The sequence below is a fragment of the Limulus polyphemus genome, unplaced genomic scaffold, assembly GCF_000517525.1.
Source record: "Limulus polyphemus unplaced genomic scaffold, Limulus_polyphemus-2.1.2 Scaffold77, whole genome shotgun sequence".
Classification (NCBI taxonomy): Eukaryota; Metazoa; Arthropoda; class Merostomata; order Xiphosura; family Limulidae; genus Limulus; species Limulus polyphemus.
The window spans coordinates 220680-239890 of NW_013665687.1; the positions used below are offsets into that span (position 1 = coordinate 220680).

The 19211-nt window shown below is 33.8% G+C and overlaps 1 protein-coding gene across 3 annotated transcripts in view; it reads left to right on the forward strand.

Annotated features, from left to right (window-relative positions):
* The window catches only part of LOC106466972 (synaptotagmin-12-like), a 204140-nt gene that overhangs the window by 143391 nt on the left and 41538 nt on the right, over window positions 1-19211 (forward strand). For all 3 annotated transcript variants that reach the window (XM_022395668.1, XM_022395660.1, XM_013927286.2), the window contains exons 2-3: window positions 12208-12476; window positions 17512-17788. In XM_022395668.1, coding sequence (XP_022251376.1) covers window positions 12291-12476; window positions 17512-17788 — 463 coding nt within the window. In that variant the 5' untranslated portion in view covers window positions 12208-12290. The remainder of the gene's footprint in view (window positions 1-12207; window positions 12477-17511; window positions 17789-19211) is intronic.

Consider the following 19211-nt stretch of genomic DNA (forward strand, 5'->3'; position numbering starts at 1 on the left):
AACCTCCAAGTAACAAGTAAAACGCCCAAGCAAAATATGATGTTACGAGTTCTTCAAATTATGATAATTATGTTACCAAAAAAAACAAAAAAAACGAAATGCAGTAACCTGTGATAGACAAAAGCCAGGCTAAAAAGCAATTTTTACACAATTTTGATTTCGAATCAGTAATAGATATTTTAATAATAGTATATTAAAAAAAGAAAGATCTGTAAGCTAGAGACTTTTTTCTTTCTAAATGTGGGTCAAGGTTGCAAAAGGCTCAAAAGAAACCGCAAAGGAGTTGGAAGGATATAAGGAATATATTTGTTTTTAAATTCTATTCAAAGACAGATGTTTTGTATTCTCATCCTCTTCTCTGTATGGTTGTACTGCAGGGAAAGCAGTTTTGTCTTTTTTGAGTTTGTTTAAGATTTTCGCGCAAAGCGCATAACTGTCGCTAACTTTGAATTGAAAGATTAGAGAAAAAAACAACAACTAGTCAACAATACTCACCGCCAACTTGTGTGCTACCTTTGTCTAAAAAGAAAATTGGGATTTAACCGTTATCCTTATACCAACGGCACTAATGTGCGGAGCTCGTTTGTGCGATAACGAAACGTGAACCATGAACATTCGGATTTACAGTCGTGTCAAAATAATCACTAGGCTATGTCTGGCCCTTATTCTTACTATTATGCACGTTTTCTGATTGAGTGTTTTAAAGTTATAGAATAATCTAAACTATATAAAAGTCAGTGTGTGTCGCGTCACGTCACGTTTGATTTCTCGAAGTAGGAGGAGTCATAAAAGCCAAAATGCATTTATCCAGATCGAACAGTTCGATTACTATTTGCCCATTACGATTTTAGTGACGGGGGTACAAGGGGGCCATGAAGAGGGATGTCGTGAAACATTATAAGTGTAGAGAGTTTTAGTATAATAAGCCTAAAGTAAAAACGTAGTGTGGGATCACCTAGCCTAAAGCCAAATGTATAAAATTTACCATGAAAGTAAAAATTAAATCGTTTCTTAATGAAACTATTTTCTGTTATATCACCAACGCTTTTAATAATAAAAAAAACCTATTTAATCAACGGAGACTCTAAATTAAGAAATCAACAAATATTTTTCCAGTTTTGTTATCTATACATTTCGTTTTATACTTTCAGTACATAAACTAACAACAATATTAGGTTATACTTTTGTTGCTGAGCAACATGACATAAGGCCATTGTTGGAACGTAGTGTTACCAGAACGCACCGACTTTTCTATATATTAGAAGTTGTTAATCTAACTGATTTTTACCAATAATTATTCTATGAAAACGCCACAAATTCATTTCAGAATGATCTTAATTTTGATTGGTTCACAAAGGAATTTACCGACGTTTGACTGCCCTGACTGCACTTTTCTGCCTCTTTGTTGGTCAATCTTGATTTCGCAAAATTTATTTAATTCAGTTAGCTATGAAATGTAAGGTTAGAGTATACTATTGGGTGGGGGTGGCAGTACTTGCCCCGTCATTTTTGATGGGCTATACGCTAGTTTATATGTATATATAATAGCTAAATGTCTGTCTGTCACGCTCTCTCGTAGAAGAAAACTATATATCAAAACGCTTATTTTTAAGAGTAAATTACAGGAAAATTATTATTCATTTGCAATTCCTACAATTTCATATCGATACCAACATCGATTTGTCAGTCTTTGTATGTGCCAAACGGTCAGTCATCAATCACGTAATCAATTTTTTTACTTTACAAGACATTTAACCCGCCAACACAGCCAACCAACCAGTTAAACAGCTTTAAATTATACTGCAACACTTAAGTAAAAGTAGCAAACGTCTAAGCGATGATATTGGCGTTAAGCTATTTTTTGAAAGCCCAAAATTTATTATTTCGAAAACTTAAAACGATCATGAACTATCCCGTCTAATTAATGTAAAGTATGATTCTGTTTATTGTAAAGCACAAAGCTGCGCAATGGACTATCTGTGCCTTGGCCACAGCAGGGATTGATCCTCAAAATATACCACTGAGCCATCGGGTGGGCATATTGTAAAGAAAATCAAACACACTGCCTAGAACACACATGACAGAAAAATCAGGCATTATCATGGCAATTGTTAATTGTCTCTTTAAGAAAATTTTTAAAATGTTATCACCAAGCTTTTAAGCAATCCTAATACCGTATGTTAAACAACATAGGCGTTTTGTTTGAAGCCAGATTTTGACAATGTTTTATTCTATTGAACTAAAACGTTTTAACGAAGCTGTCAATATCCATCATCAAACGTAAAATATTTTTAATAGGTTTCACTATTCATAGGTTCTTTTTTATATAATATTACTTGAGTATTCATACATTAATATAATTGACAACCCAAATAATGCTAGTTTATTTTTCTCGAAACTTAGAGTTATATACTACCGTACATTGTTTCGTGCTTAATAAAGTGGGCAGTGTAATTTTCTGGTGTAATAAAAATAAAATAATCATTTTGTTTTCACTGGTAAGACAATTGTGTGCACGAACGAATGTGATTATTCTGGTGCATATAATTCCATTTTGATTGCATAAAGCATAATTATTGGAGTAATCCGCCCGCAATTAGGATGAAACGAAATCGTGTAGACAATGTGTCAACAATTCTGCCTTAAAGTCCTCCCCGTAGACAGCCATTGTAATAGTGGAAGCGCATTTGAACGTACAGCGATAACCCTTTGCAGAACGAGGAGTATTTCCCAAATATAGACATTTATCATAGTAATCACACAGAAATATTTGAGGTTTTATATTGCTATGAATTTTGCTTCCACAGACACTCCGCTGCTGGATCAAATTCCGAAGCGACAAATGATCAGAAATAGCCATCATTTATATTAGATCACCAGAAACTTATGATTTCAAATTAATCAGTGAACGTCAGTGGGGCTTATTCTTTCTTTCTTTTTTTTGCTAGTTATAAGGATTCGAATATGTGTTTTATTTATGACCATACTGAAAACACACGACTGCATTTTTTTACTTGTTCCAATTAACAGTAAGCGTTCATGATTGTATCGTGCAATATCTTAGGATAATGGCAAACGAATATAGAGCCCCCCAGTGGCACAGCGGTATGTCTGCGGACTTACAACGCTAGAATCCGGGTTTCGATACTCGTGATGGGCAGAGCACAGATAGCCCATTGTGTAGCTTTGTGCTTAACTACAAACAAACGAATATAGATTTTGATAATTCTTATATCGTTATATTTATTCTTCATTAAAAAATTATTTTCGGTTTAAACATTACAAACTGTGAATGTATTTAAAACGTTTCTCATATTTTTCAGAATACTGGCGCGTTCTCTGAAACCTATGAGATATCCATATAAAAACACCGACAGCTAATTTTACTTAAATAAGTTTTTTGTAGAGATAATAAGTAACTTAACATCTAAAACATTTAGACATCTTATAAGAAATGAAAACACAAACTTAAAAAAATATGCTAAATCAAAATCTCAAAAGAAATAATAAAGAAAAAGGTTTTATTCTCATGGACAACACTAATAAATCAATTACTACCGCTATTCATGAAAAAATTGACGATAGTAAAAATGTAATAATAAAGACCAGAATGTTTCTTACTTCTAGCAAGCTCAAAAAAGCCTATTATTATTATTATTCTAAAAGTTACATAAAATCGGGAGAATATATATATATATAGGTAATAATATACTAGAAATTATTAAAATAGATAACTTACATAACAGGACTTTTTGTAGAAAGTTTCCCACAAAAAATTCATCTTGCTTTTGGAGTGCGAAACTCGTTGATTTCAAATGGTGTTTTCAACATGAGTATTGTGCAACACAGGGGATAAACAGCTAAGTCACATATCTCTTAAAATGTAGGTATAGCTATCCCTCATACAGAATTTCTGACCTCAGAGAAGTCAGTCAGTCAGCAGCGCTCGCGGCCTATGTGCTTACTCTAACACAGAATAGCGGGATTGGCTGTCACAGTTATAATGCTCCTACTGTAGCAACTGTTAAGCGTTTTTTTAGAAATTGAGTCCTTTGATTCCTTCAGAAGGGCACATAAGACCTTCAGTATACATGAACGTTGTGGCCAGTCATGTCCACCCTTCAATGCTGATTTCGACCCTGATAAATAAACATTCTTCCAGCACGATAATACAACAATCCACTCGTTGTGTGTTTTTGAGTTTCGCGCAAAGCTACACAAGATCTATCTGCGCTAGCCGTCCCTAATTTAGCAGTGTAAGATTAGAGGGAAGGCAGCTAGTCAACACCACCCACCGCCAACTCTTGGGTTACTCTTTTACCAACGAATAGTGGGATTGACCGTCACATTATAACGCCCGCACGGCTGAAAGGGCAAGCATGTTTGGTGTGACGGGGATTCGAACCCGTGACCCTCAGATTGCGAGTCGAGTGCCCTAACCACCTGGCCATGCCGGGTCTCCACTCGTTGTTATCTTCTAAAATGGGTTTGAAGGAACCACAGTAACTCCAGTCATCTTTTTTTAGCCAATACAGTCACCGTATCTATAATTTGTGATAAACTCTAAACGTCGCATTCATCGTCTTAATCTTCTCTTGACATTGATCAAACAGATGCAGATGGGCTACAAGTAAACTAGATAACTTCTAGCATCTTGTGGAGTGGAAGATATTGTTGCTGTGAAAAGTCGTATAACTTTTATTTAAAAATAAGAGAAAGAAAGACAGCGATAAAAAGAAACAACTAACGATTAAATAAAAAATATCGAAAAGACAAAATGTTAATATGTAGATAGAAAAATAATAAACAAGATGGCTGAATAGGAGGGTAAAGAGAGAGAGAGAGACAAATGTTTGAATGAATAAAATTTCTTGTTTTTCTCTGTGACGTAATAGTTATATTTATGAATCCAGCCTTAGTATATTAAAGTTAATCTTATGGTAATAGATCCTAAAAATATAACCAGTTTAAGTCGAATGCTCAAAACTTTTTGCCGTGCTTTAAAGACAAAATATGTGTCACTACCAATCCGATTATCGTATCTGAAATACCACATAGTATAACATAGAGAACCTGTGCAACTGGATAAGGAGGGACTGATTTACGTACATAAGTGCTAATGCTCTTATTACGTATTTCTATAAAATAAAAGTACGAAACAAAATAAATACGACCAATTTATATGATCATAGGCAAGAAACTGATGACTGTTCATGGAAATAACTCACTTGGAGATCATATACAGAATAACCAGAACTTGTGTAAGACAACTAGCAGTAGCGCCATATCAAGTTAGATAAGATCACATTTAAGAGAATGTTAGAACATTGGTTTTTCATTCATCTCTAACATACATTCATTATAACATTCAAACAGGAAATGGGGATTCTAAGCAGTGAACGTTTGATGATGTGCACAATTTTCAGAATTATCCACCTAACATTAATGTCTAATACCTTACGGCACATTCTTAAGGGGTTTCTTATCTAGTATCGAAAACTCTGATGACTTAGTACATAAAACAGATTAATTTTTTTAGGGGGGGGAATGGAAAATTCTCGACGTCACTATCTGACGGAAATCCTCTCAGGTACAAGTTCACTGTGTACTTGTCTATATTTATAAAGTATTCAGACTTCGTACTATTCTCAGAACCAGAGTACCTCAGGGCTTTGAATTTATGCAACCGCATATTCAAAGAAATACATAATATTAGAAACTAAAGTATACATCAGGATGTACAACTTCCACACGTTAGTGTACTTCAAAAAAGGTATAATTTCTCTTTGCTAGAGTTGTCATAGAGAAAACTATTTTTAGTCTATGATTTAGCAGCTAACTCAATCTCAATATAAAACACGAAAAACGGGAGGGGGGGTGACATTGTCATACTGAGTGAATTAAAATCATTAAGATTGATTAACAAAGACCTAACACGTTTCGACATCTCCAGTGTGCTAGCATCAGAATTCTGTTACCCCTTTTTTGTTTTATATTAATTTGAGCATGAAGTACCTTTCTGGACAAGTAATTCAGTGCCATCATAATACGTCTTCTTACGTAACGTTTATGTAACGTTTACATAAGATTTGCAGACATTTCAAAAAATGTTGTTCCTAACACGCCTAAATAGAGAATGTATTCACGTGCTTCTTGGCGGTTCATTTTGTGATGCCAGATTTTACTGGTTTCAGAAGATAGTCCTTCAACTGTGATCTATAATGATATCAAGGAGCCATTTGTTCTATAAACTTCACGTTGCTACCGGAGCATATAAAAGTACACATGCACAAGGCAGACATAGACTTATTGATCTAGATAGGTAGCCTCATAGTTGTTGTTTTTGTTAATCCTCTACGTGATTCGGTAGTTTTCTGGCATTTGAAACCCGTTCGTACTGCCTATTAAAGTGTCAACTTGGAAGCGTATTCGACGGGATCTGCTTTATAGCATTTATCGTATCCATCTTAAGCTTCTTCTTTTGCCAATAGAAATCGATTCAGTCATGACACTATAAGAAATTTTATTTATTTTTATACTTTCATATTGAGATGGACAGACTCAATGACAGAATACGATGATCCTCCGAATGGAAATAGTTTTAATTCGAAAAACTCCGACATATCATACACCATTTTTGTATTTTATACTTTGTCCAACTGACGAACTAAAAGCTTTTTTTTAGACAAAAAAACAATCCACCTTCTTCCTCCTTCATGGTTTATAATGCTAAAATTCGGGGCTCGTTCCCTGCGATGGATACAGCACAGATAGCCTATTGTGCAGATTTGCGCTTAAAGTAAACCAAATGAAAAAATTAGAACAGAAAATCAGATATAATAGAAAGCAAGATAATTAAAATACCTTATAAAATAATTCGATTTAAATAATTTTTCTAGCTTCAAAATACAAACCTATGTTGTTTCCAACATACTGCTATCTTATATAAAAGTTTAATCACTTAAACATATAAAGTATATTCTAAGCTAACTTTGTGATTTACAATTTTACATTTAGTTGAAATAATTTTGTGCACAAATTGATTACCTTTTTCTTTAAAATTGAATATTTGGTAGAGTAGTTATAATAGGTTCAAGAAGTTTCTCTCTTAGTTTGTAGATGCATACTTTTAATTAAATTTACATAGTATTGCTACAAGCTCGTTCGGTGAACGTGAAGAGAAAATTTATTCTTTTCTGTTTTTATTATTATTATTTAAAATTATACCTAATAAGTATCACGGAAAGCTATCTTAATTTGTTAAATAATTTAAAAGTTCTTCGTAACTGTACACAATAAAACACGAACAAGTCTTAGATAAAACTCACTTTAATCTGGTAAATACACAATCTTCTTTGTATAGTTATTTTGTCTTTTAAAACAGATATTCAGAGGTGGAAGAAGGCAAAGCATATTGTCGTAAGTAATATTTAACCAAGCTAATACCTTCAAGCTTCAGTCTACATGAAAAGAGATTTAGCAGTTAAACATATTAGCATGATGAAGTGCATCTCATTTTAGCTAGATTCTCATCTGAAACTTTGTTGGTTTTGATGAAGTGCATTTTATTTCAGCTGGATTCTCATCTAAAACATCGACTTATTTGTTGGTTTTGATGAAGTGCGTCTTATTTCAGCTGGATTTTCATCTAAAACATCGACTTATTTGTTGGTTTTGATGAAGTGCATCTTATTTTTAGCTGGATTCTCATCTAAAACATCGACTTATTTGTTGGTTTTGATGAAGTGCGTCTTATTTTTACCTGGATTCTCATCTAAAACATCGACTTATTTGTTGGATTTGATGAAGTGCATCTTATTTTTAGCTGGATTCTCATCTAAAACATCGACTTATTTGTTGGATTTGATGAATTGCATCTTATTTTTAGCTGGATTCTTGTAATATTAATGGACAAAAGCATCATTCAGTAACCAACATGTTCAAAAGAAGCTTTACGACCAAGTTATTGGTGGGTAAAATACCCCACTGGTATTGATACATTTATCTTGGACCTAGCAGACGTGGTTGCTTTTACATGAAGACTTATTGACTTGACCTGATAAGAAAGCAAGAAGAGTTTAAAACTTCTGAGCTCCAGCAATATTCTCAAATTGTTACTTTCTTCACAAATTAAGAGTCGGTGTACGTACATGAGGACTATTTTATTAAACAATAACTAAGAACTGAGTGATTAGACATACAAATAGATACATAAGAAAGAAACGTGCCTTGTGGTTCCTCAGAATGTTTCTCATTGACTAACAGGAAACAGCATTTAAAATCAACCCAATTATTTTAGAAAAGTGCCTTTATGTCATATTACCGTATTTTTCTTGCGTTTAAGCAAGATGTTCTGTAATTCGTTATACAATATTTCAAGACTTTTTAACGTTACAATGTTTAAGTGATTTAAATATCATAATGATTAATTGCGTTACATACACCACCTTTATGTATGACGTTTTAGGTTTTCCCTAATTAAATTTACTCTACCAATACGTAATATTACATTTGTTTTCAAATGTTCAATCGATAATTATTCAGTTCCCTAAGAATGTTAGTACGAACCCACTTATGGTTATTCAAAAAGTAATTTAAATTGGTGATCATATAGAAACTTTTTATTCAAATTAAGGCATTCGTGAGGTTTCATGTATTACGTATTTATAAATACCTAGCTTGTTACTTAGAAACAATTGTTGTGAAAGTGGTCTTTTCTTCATAAATCGCATTTTTTGCTACAAAAAATCACCATAGAATTCAGTTGTTGATTTCTATGCGGTATTCCGATTTAAGATAGCATTACTTTCTGTTAGATTTTGGGTCGCGGATAGCCCTATAGTAGAGCTCTAATATCGGTGCTGGCGAGCCGGGCTCAAATCTGTGAGACATCATAAAACATTTCTCACACTCTAAGCTATGTTTGCGTTATAAGGGTCCAACGCAGTTCCTTAACGTGAGTAGTAGAGTTATGCTGACTAGTTTCCTTCTTTCTGACCAGTAGTTAAAAATTAGGGACGGTGGCATACAGCCTTTTTAGCTTTGCCATAAATACAAAATACTGTTACATTTAGCAGTACGTTTATCCTTTTTGAAGAGTGGCGACACACAAAACGTCAAACCCTGAAATTATAACGATCATGAGTTCTCACTCACACAGCCTACTTCAACAGCTGACAGTGCTCAATCAAGATAAGAACAATAGACAATGGGCAGCTGGTATAGTCATTGTGTGGTGAAACTCTGAAGTAAAATAAAATTACTTATAAACGTTGGTTTTAGGTAGCACAAAGGCAGAATCTGAAGCCAAAGAAACTTGTAAGTCGTAGTAGAAGTACTCCATTTTTACAAAAAATGAAGTGAAATATCGGTCCTTTTTTTTCTAGGAACAAACGCATTTTCAGTTCAACAATTTTTTTAGCCTCATCTAAATGAAAAGTCGGTTATTTGGCGTAATATTATAAGTATATTGTATCTATTATAAAATAACACTATCGCGGTTTAAAATATTTCATAAGCAAAATTTGTGTTTATTGTTACACGCTCATTTTATGTCTATAACAAGTAATAAACAAACATTTTGTAAATGTAAAATGGTGTAGGAATGGCAGTGCCAAAAACAATGTAAAGAATAATATAGGAGTGATACAGCCATACATAGGTCATCCCTACCTTACCTTTAATATTAAACGTTAATGTTACACTGTAAAATGCACGAGTACAAAATGGTTAGGACGTCGGTCAATTCGACCGATCTCGTAGCGAGAGTCTGTAATAATCAAGACACGTTTTGACTCAACTTGGTTTTCCTTTTACGTAAGTCCTAGGCTCTTCGTTACATTATATTGATACCTACCCTGACATGACCATGATATTATGATATACAAACTGCATACCAACAGTTAGGAATATATAACTTCCAACTTTAGTAATATTAAAGTCAAGTATGCATTTTACTGTGTGACATTAAATTTTAACTGTGAAAGTCATGTAGGGATGATCTATGATAGCTGTATCATCCCGATATTCTTCCTTACATTCTTTACGACGCTGCCATTCCTACATCATTATATATTATTAATCTAGTGAACCAGTCATAGTGGCTAATCACATGACTACAACCAATAACCTTATAAACAGTAAAAGTGGAAACATCATTTATTGGCGTAAATATCTTTAAAAAGCAACATTTGTGCCAGATCACGTGTTACTATTATACGAAATGTTCATGACAGATCATTATAGCAACAAATGTTTCTTCAAAACAACCAAAATCAATGTTATAGACACAGGATGAGACTAGAAAACATATTACTTAATGAGTGGAGAGTAAATCAAAAAGTATATACAGAAAGAAACAATGACTTTTAAAACCTTTCTATGACCTTTGTATCAATTCATTGATTATCACATTTTTATATAATTCAGAAGCTGTTATCTTTCAGACCAAAAGTTCAGTTAGGAAATGTATTTTACGAAGCTTAATACGCGCGATTTCATTTTTTTTTCTCAGCATTTTCATTCGAATCAGACATTGTGGTTTTGGTATTTTAACTTAATATCTCTCACAGTTCAATGTACAAATAAACAATGTGAGAACAAGATCAAATGTAGCTGTGTAATGTATAATTGTTTCTGGATAACATAATTTCGGTATGTCTGTTAATGGTATTCACGATCTATATACAGAACGTTTAGTGAACTTACAGGTTACTAAAGAAATGATTTAGGAACACTATAAACTATTCGGGCAGTAACAGAAAACTTTAACAACGTTTTTGAACTAAATATAATTTCCGAGATTTTGTGAGACGTGGCTAATAAACAGACATAATCCTGAAAACTACGAGTAGAAAGTTTTTAATTTAGTACCTTTTAGGCTTAACGTAAGAGCAGCCATCACTACGTAATATCTTAATAAACAATAATGCATTAGCTATGAATACTGCAGCCTTTCGTGGTTTCTTTGTTTCGTTAGATATTCTGAACAGAGATATATGATTCTATTTTCTTTAGAATTTCAAATTACTAAGGACATTAAAACTAATTAAGTAAATATAAACGACAAATAAATATTATCATCTGTATATCCCCACTTATCATATGTCATTGATATGGTGTCGTCACCCTTGCGTCAATGCGTTACTCCGCTCTATTTTAAGACTACTATTACATAAGGTTAAATTTGAAAGTATTTACTCAATTGCCTTTTGGTGGCTCAACAGTAAGCTGGAGGGCTTACAACACGAGAATAAACCACAGTGAGCTTTGTTAAAAATCAGCTTAATATATACGTTTATTGAAACCCACATATAATAGACAACTCTAAATGTTTGTGTTAGAATAGAGGTAATTGTTTCGAGGAATGTATATCCCGGAAACATAGGCGCCCGCAGGAAGGGGTATTTTCCCCATTACATTTCACAAAAAATTACACGTAGTATGATGTAAACTTAACATCGTAGTTAAACTAAATATTTTAGCAATATTTATTTAAACTATAAATTTGTGTTTGCTTTTAAGCACACATAACACATATTTTTTTACTCTGTTGACTTACATTATAAAAGCTGACCCCCTACATACGTGTTGAAAATATTTCTGTGGGTGCCCTTGCCTGGAAAATCTGTTGTTAATTGTGTTACAAAAAAAAGAAGCTGAGTATATTTATCTAATTAATAGCGAATATGCGTGTTTGTTTGGGACTTTAACCTTAAACGATTTTGTTATTTACTTTATTAATTTAGTGATCGCATCTTTTTCTTTTTTTTTTTGCATTATTCATGAATCATTCATAATCTGTTTTGTTGTTGGTCAACATATATCAATGAATCGAAAAACTATGCCTAATTATTTATGGGGGTATTCTGTAGGTAATCCAAGATAGAAATTCAATTTCGATGAAAACAGTTACACATACAAAACTTACTGTTTATGATATTAAATGACAAACACTTAAATCTAGAACTGTTACAAACAACTAAATCTCAACATAACTCTAAAACTGTCGTCAAATTAAAAATAATCCTAAAGCTGATAAATAACAAAAGTTTTTATACAGCAATTATTTAATAAACAACGATCTTTATAGCAATATATTTCTTTCTTTTTTTCCAAAATATTTCCAAAACTTTCAGCCACTTTTATCTAAAAGAAACAAAATGACAGTGTCATTTTCTAACAAGGGTAACATTTTTGTCTCGTTAGGTGGCGTCTGGAAGTTAAAGTCCTACAGTTGGAAGCCTTCTATGTGACACCTTATTGTTTTAAAAGTTATAAATTAGAAAATCATGAAAGATTTAGCTATCGCTGCTATGCTTATCGGCATTAGTGTCGCAGTTGTCGCCATTTTATACGGCCTCTGTCGATTACTGGGCGGCTGGACATGGCTGCGAACTTGGTTGACCGGAAGTAAAGAGGAAACGGTTCATCTCACAAATAATGAGGATTTCAATCTGAGAGGTTATAGTAATATGGTAAGTAGAAACTGTATAAAAATTATGAAATCAAGTTTTTTGAATGTAAATAAATCTAAATAAAATTTATAGACAACGTTTTTCATGTTAAAAGTGTCTTTGTAAGGTCAGATAAGATATAAACTATCACTGCAAAGAAGTATAAAGCAAACATGAAATATTTTTATAAGGTTTGATCAAATAAGACGTAAAATATCCTAGTAACAGGATGTAAAGTATTCTTTGAAGATTGATAATATCTATTTGTATTTTCAATCTGAATTGCATCTTATGTGAAACATGAGCTAAACGGCCAGGTCAGAGACGTCTAGAGTTCGCCTAGAGTCATCCTTAACTTTTAAGCTGCTGACCAGAGGAAACGCAGCTAGTCAGTAGAACTCGCCGCCGCAAGGCCTTTGACCTGTTTTGAACCGAAGTTACGAATTAAGTGTAACTGTTAGAACGCACCAAAAGCTGAATATATAGAACATTATCACCGGCATCGCAGGACATGCCTTAGACTTTCTTATCCGCAGCTCGGTACCCTAAACACTAGACCACACTTAAACAAGTCATGAAATAATATTGTAAGGAAGGACGAGAAACGCCTTGTAAGCCTGGATAAACGTGCATCTGTAAATATTTGCATGAAATTAGCAAACTGCATGCATTTTTCTTATGTACGTATTTGTTTGTTTTGAAGTTAAGCACAAAACTACATAATGGACTATCTGTGCTCTGCTCACCATGGTGTCGAAAACCCGGTTTCTAGCGTTGTATGTTCGAAAAACATACCGCTGTGCCACTGGGGGGCTCGTATGTATGTATATATATATCGTTGCATGTTTAAATTTGATTTGTCATAAACTCTGAATACTTTAGAACACAAGTAGATGTAGTAATTTCTAATGGTGCCAAAAAGAATCAATAAATGTATGAAAAACTCGTAATTTTCCACCTAACTAAGCCAATAGGAATTTATAATAGTTTAAAGCTAAAGTCTTCTGGTGGTTATGTCCTTAAACGTCCTTGTAACCTATCCATTTGGACTCATGTGAACTGGAAATTGTCTGAAATTAACGTATTTTAAACCATAACTGTATCTTATGAAACGTATAGACTTAAGGTAGGTCAGAGAGTTCAGGCTTTAGGCATAACCATCAGTAACTTAGAATTGCTGACCAGAGGGAGAGAAACAAGTTAGCAACACCCGCCGCTTACGTAACTACTCAAAACAGAATAATGTGATTGAGTGTCATGGTTATAGTCTCCACAGCTGAAAGTGCTGATTGACTGTCGTGGTTATAGTCTCCACAGCTGAAAGTGCTGATTATCTTCAGCTGAACATCATGACTTGAACCTTCGACCCCGACCTACACATTTACAGCCTGATACCCTAATCATTATGGTGTGCCCGGACCTGAAATAAGCGCTCGAATTGAAATGGAAAAGGCAAAAGACGGAATGACGTTCTCATTGTTAAAATAGCAAAATTTCGACCCCTTGTTAACAAAATCATGCGCATGGAAAACTTCGAAAGTGATACTTCACTGATTAACTTAACCTCAGTGGAGGCACGTGTTTACAGCTACAGTCCAACTGCTTCTCCCTGTATCAATTAATATTTCCATCAAACATAGGGGCGCGTGTTGACTCTTTGTTAGAGCCCTGGATTTTGGAGCTGGCAAGCCTGTTGAAATTCGTGGAATATCACAAAATATTACCCGCGCGCTTTAAGTATTGCGTGTATATATAAAAGCGAGCGACAGTCAGTCTCTTAGCTTGGATGCTGTTGACTTACTGACTGCCTTCATTGAAGTCAGTAGTTTAAAATTAGGGACGGAGGCAATTAGCCTTAGTAGCTTCGCTATTAACCACTGAAAAACTGGGTTTTAGTTTGCTTTTAATGCTTGTTTTATGCAACGTTATTACTAAATATTAGTTTTGGTCTAATAAGGTAGTTAAAGTCACGGTATATTTATTTGTATATGATAGTACCGTTATAGGTATATGAGTAAAACTAACGCTCTCCGATAATTATGGTTTTAACCTTATTTGCTAACATCCACCTGAGAGAATGTAAAATTATCATTGTTTAAAACTAAATTACTCGTGATTTTAACTGTTCTCGCTTACACGCTAAGAGAATCGATCGTTGTTTAAAATGAAATTATCGTCCAGCCATGCGAACATTACTTCTAATAATGTGTTATTAGTAAGGTGTGTTCAAGTGCGTCATTGCTGAAAACTTTCCTGAATTACTATTGTTCCAAGCAACGTAACTTGATATTCAGTAGACGTAGTTTCGTAAGATACGGAGTTGCAACAAATACGTATGTAAGCTTTGGTCCATTTAGCTAGAGCTGGTACATAAAATTGAAATTTATACTGCTTCAATAGAATTTCTTCAGAGAACTTTAAAAGCAAATTGATAATGATATAATAATTAGTACTTGTAGATAATCTGACGGCTTTCTTCTTCCTAAATTTATTTTTATCGTTTTGTTTAGTTTTCGGTGTTCTATTTTTCTTAGCTACAGAACTTTAAAATAATACAGGTTTTTAGCTGTTGATGGATATCTCCTTTCGAATTCATTACTCCAATCCGTTGTAATAATCATAATAGAATGTTTATTTGAATGCTCAGCAGTCTTGCTCTTGTTTAATATATCATCTTTTATTATACTAACAGTTTCGTTTTTTCTAGTTAACTTTTCCCAGTGTACCTCTCTTATTTTCAGAATTTGTATTTGTATTTTGTATTTATAGCAAAACTATTACAGCATCCCTAATTTCGAACAACTAACCAATATTTTCTGCTAAAAAACGTATTTTTCTTTGATAATTCAAGCAGTCCTGCTAACTTGGATATATTTTTTCTTTTAATTGTTTGTTTGTTTGTAGTAAGCACAAAGCTGCACAATGGGCTATCTGTGTTTTGCCTACCAAGAGTATCGAAACCCGGTTTCTAGCGGTATAACTCCGGAGACATGCAGCTGTGCTTCTGTGGTGGTGGTGTGAGGGGGGGGGGGGTTGTTTAATGGAGCGTTATTTTAAACAACCTAATGTGTATTTTTTACTAATTAATTTTCTTCTAAACGACCTAGTTTTTCATTCTCCAGGATGATTAATTTATTTTTGTTTCAGTTTGATTTATTGACTTTTTTTTTTTACTTCACGACGTTTGCCTTTGTGGCAACAACATTTTTTTTTTCCTGCATAATGCGCTTACAGTAGGAAATTCACAGAGTCGAACCTTCTAAAGTAAAAGCTAAAGCGAGGAATTAATTTAATTAAGAAATAGTTTTTAAGCAATGTAAAGCCAGAGCATTTTAGTGCACGTGCTGACAACTAATTTCATTCGGACTGTATACGAACTTTTCATCAGTCATTTACGTAAGCCATCAAAGAAGATTTTAGAAACTCGTAGAAAACAGTAGATTTTGTCATTCACGTATGTCTATTTTTAGCTTGATGTCAGGATATATTTATCAAGTAGAGTTAGCAGAATTTGATAAAATTTCCTATTACAGCAAAGCAGATTAATTCCTAACTTTTTTGTAAATGAATATTAAATAATTCAACCTGTTTCATTTTGACCCTAAAGGCCATACATTTTAGTCTGTTATCTCTCTCACACACATCATATGAACTGTCTTTGTTTTCCTCCTTTCGTTGAAATGTCATTGTCTTTCACTTTGTGTATCACGTTATATATTTACTAAATTCTCATTTATCATTAGAAGACTCTTCGAGATACGCTTATCTTGCGTCAATTTTTTTTCTTAACTACTCATTCCCACATTGTTCTATTTTTCAATACACCATTAATCATTCCTTTTATACACCATATTAGTTTCATCTTACTTTTTCCTTTACATCTTTACAATGGCTTCATTTTATCTTTTATTTTATAATATGCTAACAGTTGAACAGTTTCCATGCTCTTTTCACCTCTTCATATTCAGTATTTTATATTGCTTCACTTATACAACACCTTATTCTCATACGCTCCGTGTGAGACATTCTCATGTACACTGATTTCCCTTGGAATAACCTGGAAGGATCCTCATAATAACTTGAGGTTCAATCAGGAAATGTATCATGTAGTAAATCCGAATTCTGCTCCGTGTGATATTAGCTAAAGAACAGATTGGACACATGGTACGACAGAATAAAACAATCTTTATTTAAAAATTAAATACCGTCAAAAGACCAAAATTAGTGTATTATGGCACTTTACTTAAGGTCTGAGAGAAAATCAATGCTATTCTTCTCAGACATCTACCATACCTTCGTTACTCTGTCAGATATTCCAATCGAAAAATAACAGATGATGTAACTTTAAAATATAACTTGGTCCACTAGTGGAAACTGTCGCTGTTTACTTTCACATAGAATGATCGATTCTACAGAAATCTTTCCCAAGAGAAGACGCACGTGATGTTATTGGTGAATGACCCAGAACAATAGGTAACTAAGGCGAAAGGAACTTAGCCATTTCTTTGACAAAGTTCCTTAGTCAAACCTATATATGCTTGTTGAAATAAATATCTTGAAAAATGTCATGTGAACTTAGAGTTAATTAGGGGGATAGAAAATGCCTAATATCCCTGCTTATTATACATGCTCTCTTTACATGTTCATAGCACTGTCTTCTCTGTTTGTGCCCTCTTTTGCTAAACTTTTATAGTGTATTTATATATGCACAATTCTATCTTTTAAGATTATTATTACATTTCTTTTGTTTCTAAAAGATGAGAATTTTTCTGAGTTCTTCACCTGTTTTTTTTTCTCTTCTGAAAACCTCAATTCTGTCTAAGCTCGTTTTGTTTTATCTTTACCCGATTTTCATTCCACCAATACGTCATTCTCGCTAAGAGTTCCTCCAGTTGATTGTAATATTTGTCAACTACTTTTTCCTACTCTTCATTAGCTTGTCCCTCCTATCTTTTTAAATATTGGTGTTTTTCGTATCTTCTGCTTTTATAATACCATGCTCTTCCTATTTTTTTAAATTTTTGTTCTTGCTCAAAACCTCTCATCTCACATCCAGGTAGAATCCGAATCTGACCTGGCACTGGACACAAGTGGAAACTACAAGCATTTTGACAATGTCACGAACGACGTGAACGTAATTGACGAAATCAAGCCTGCAAAAACCAAAACGGAATCAATTCCACTCGTGCCTCGTCCACGTCCTCAACCTCGCCAGCACTCTGCACCAGTTCCACTCACTTCTTCGGCATCACCTACCGAAAAAGTTACTAGACAGCCATCTACCGGTAATGGAGAGAAAACTTGTGCGGAATCTGATATACCTGATACCTTGAGTAAGTATTGATACATTATAAATATTTCATTAAAAATAGTTTCGTTGCTTTCAGTGTTAATACTCAATTTAGGAAACCTTTTCGTGTATTAAATTCCACTTTATTTTCACAGTATATTTGTAGGATAACAACATAAAGTAGGAAAGAGAGATGAAGGGTAAACGTTAAGTAACATTTGAACCATACTGAAGTTTTAAACTTAAAGTATTAAAATCTCTTCGGTCGGAGGGAGGAACGCATTAAATGAATGTTACGACAACCTTCTTCAAACCACCAAAACAGGAAACTTAAAGCTACATCGCTAAAGGCAATAATGACATATTCTTAATGATATATTACATTCAAAACAGTGTGCATATGTTTTACGAGCTTACTTAACTGAAGAAAGAGAAATTATATCAAATATAAGCGCAATAACGTAGCGTTTCTCTTATAAGGGCTTTTGTAATTGTGTTCCTTGAATTTCGAGATTTTTTTGGCTTCGTCCCTCAATCTGTCATAACATTGATGAACTTATATCCTTTCATTTGAAGATTATTCTAGCGCGTACTTCACAAAATACGCAAATTGTTATTGATAACACCATAGTACACACAGAAAAAGTAAATATGACTTTACTTTGAAATACCTAGGTGGGTGCTCAAACAAAGTATGTATCTTTTCACTTTACATTTGTTTCTAAGAACAGATAACGAGATTCTTCGGTTTTATACATACAAAACATGAATTATGTACCTGACGATTATGGAATAACAAGTTAACATAACACTACGTGACGAACATGTTATCACTGGTTTCTAATAGTTATTACTTATAGGATTAAAATAAGTCAAAACTATCGATATTGTGTTCAATTAATATTGTTGTTGAAAGGACCATTACCTCCTCACTAATCTGAGCTAAACGAACTTACTTTCTACACCTTAACTCAGAAAAAGGTTGCTAGTTAACCTCAAGGTGGAACGTTTCTCTGAGTAAGCCACACGTATCTAAACTACACTGAGTGGTCACAAGTAAATAGACACCTAATTTTTCGTCATTTAACTGATTTATGCTAAGTAATTTGTGTTCACAGAGCACAATATAAATGAAAATGGTCCGCACACTAATTATCTTATGCTACAACATGCCTAGAACTCAAGGTTTTCTCGAATTGTCAGATTTTGCTAGGGGAAGGATAGTTGGTCAAGCATATGGTCAGCGGCAGATTTCGCAGAATTTGGGAATCTCGCTTTCGACAGTCAACAGAATCATCGTGCAGTTCAGGAAACACGGCAAGGAAACAATTGAGCAGCGTCCGGGTCGTCCTAGTCCATCAGAGAGGACAAAAAGGGCTGTCAAGAGGAGCATCGAAATGGATCCCAGATTAACGACTGTAGAAGTGGTCAAAGTTGGTGGGATGAGCCCGAAATCTGTTCAACGG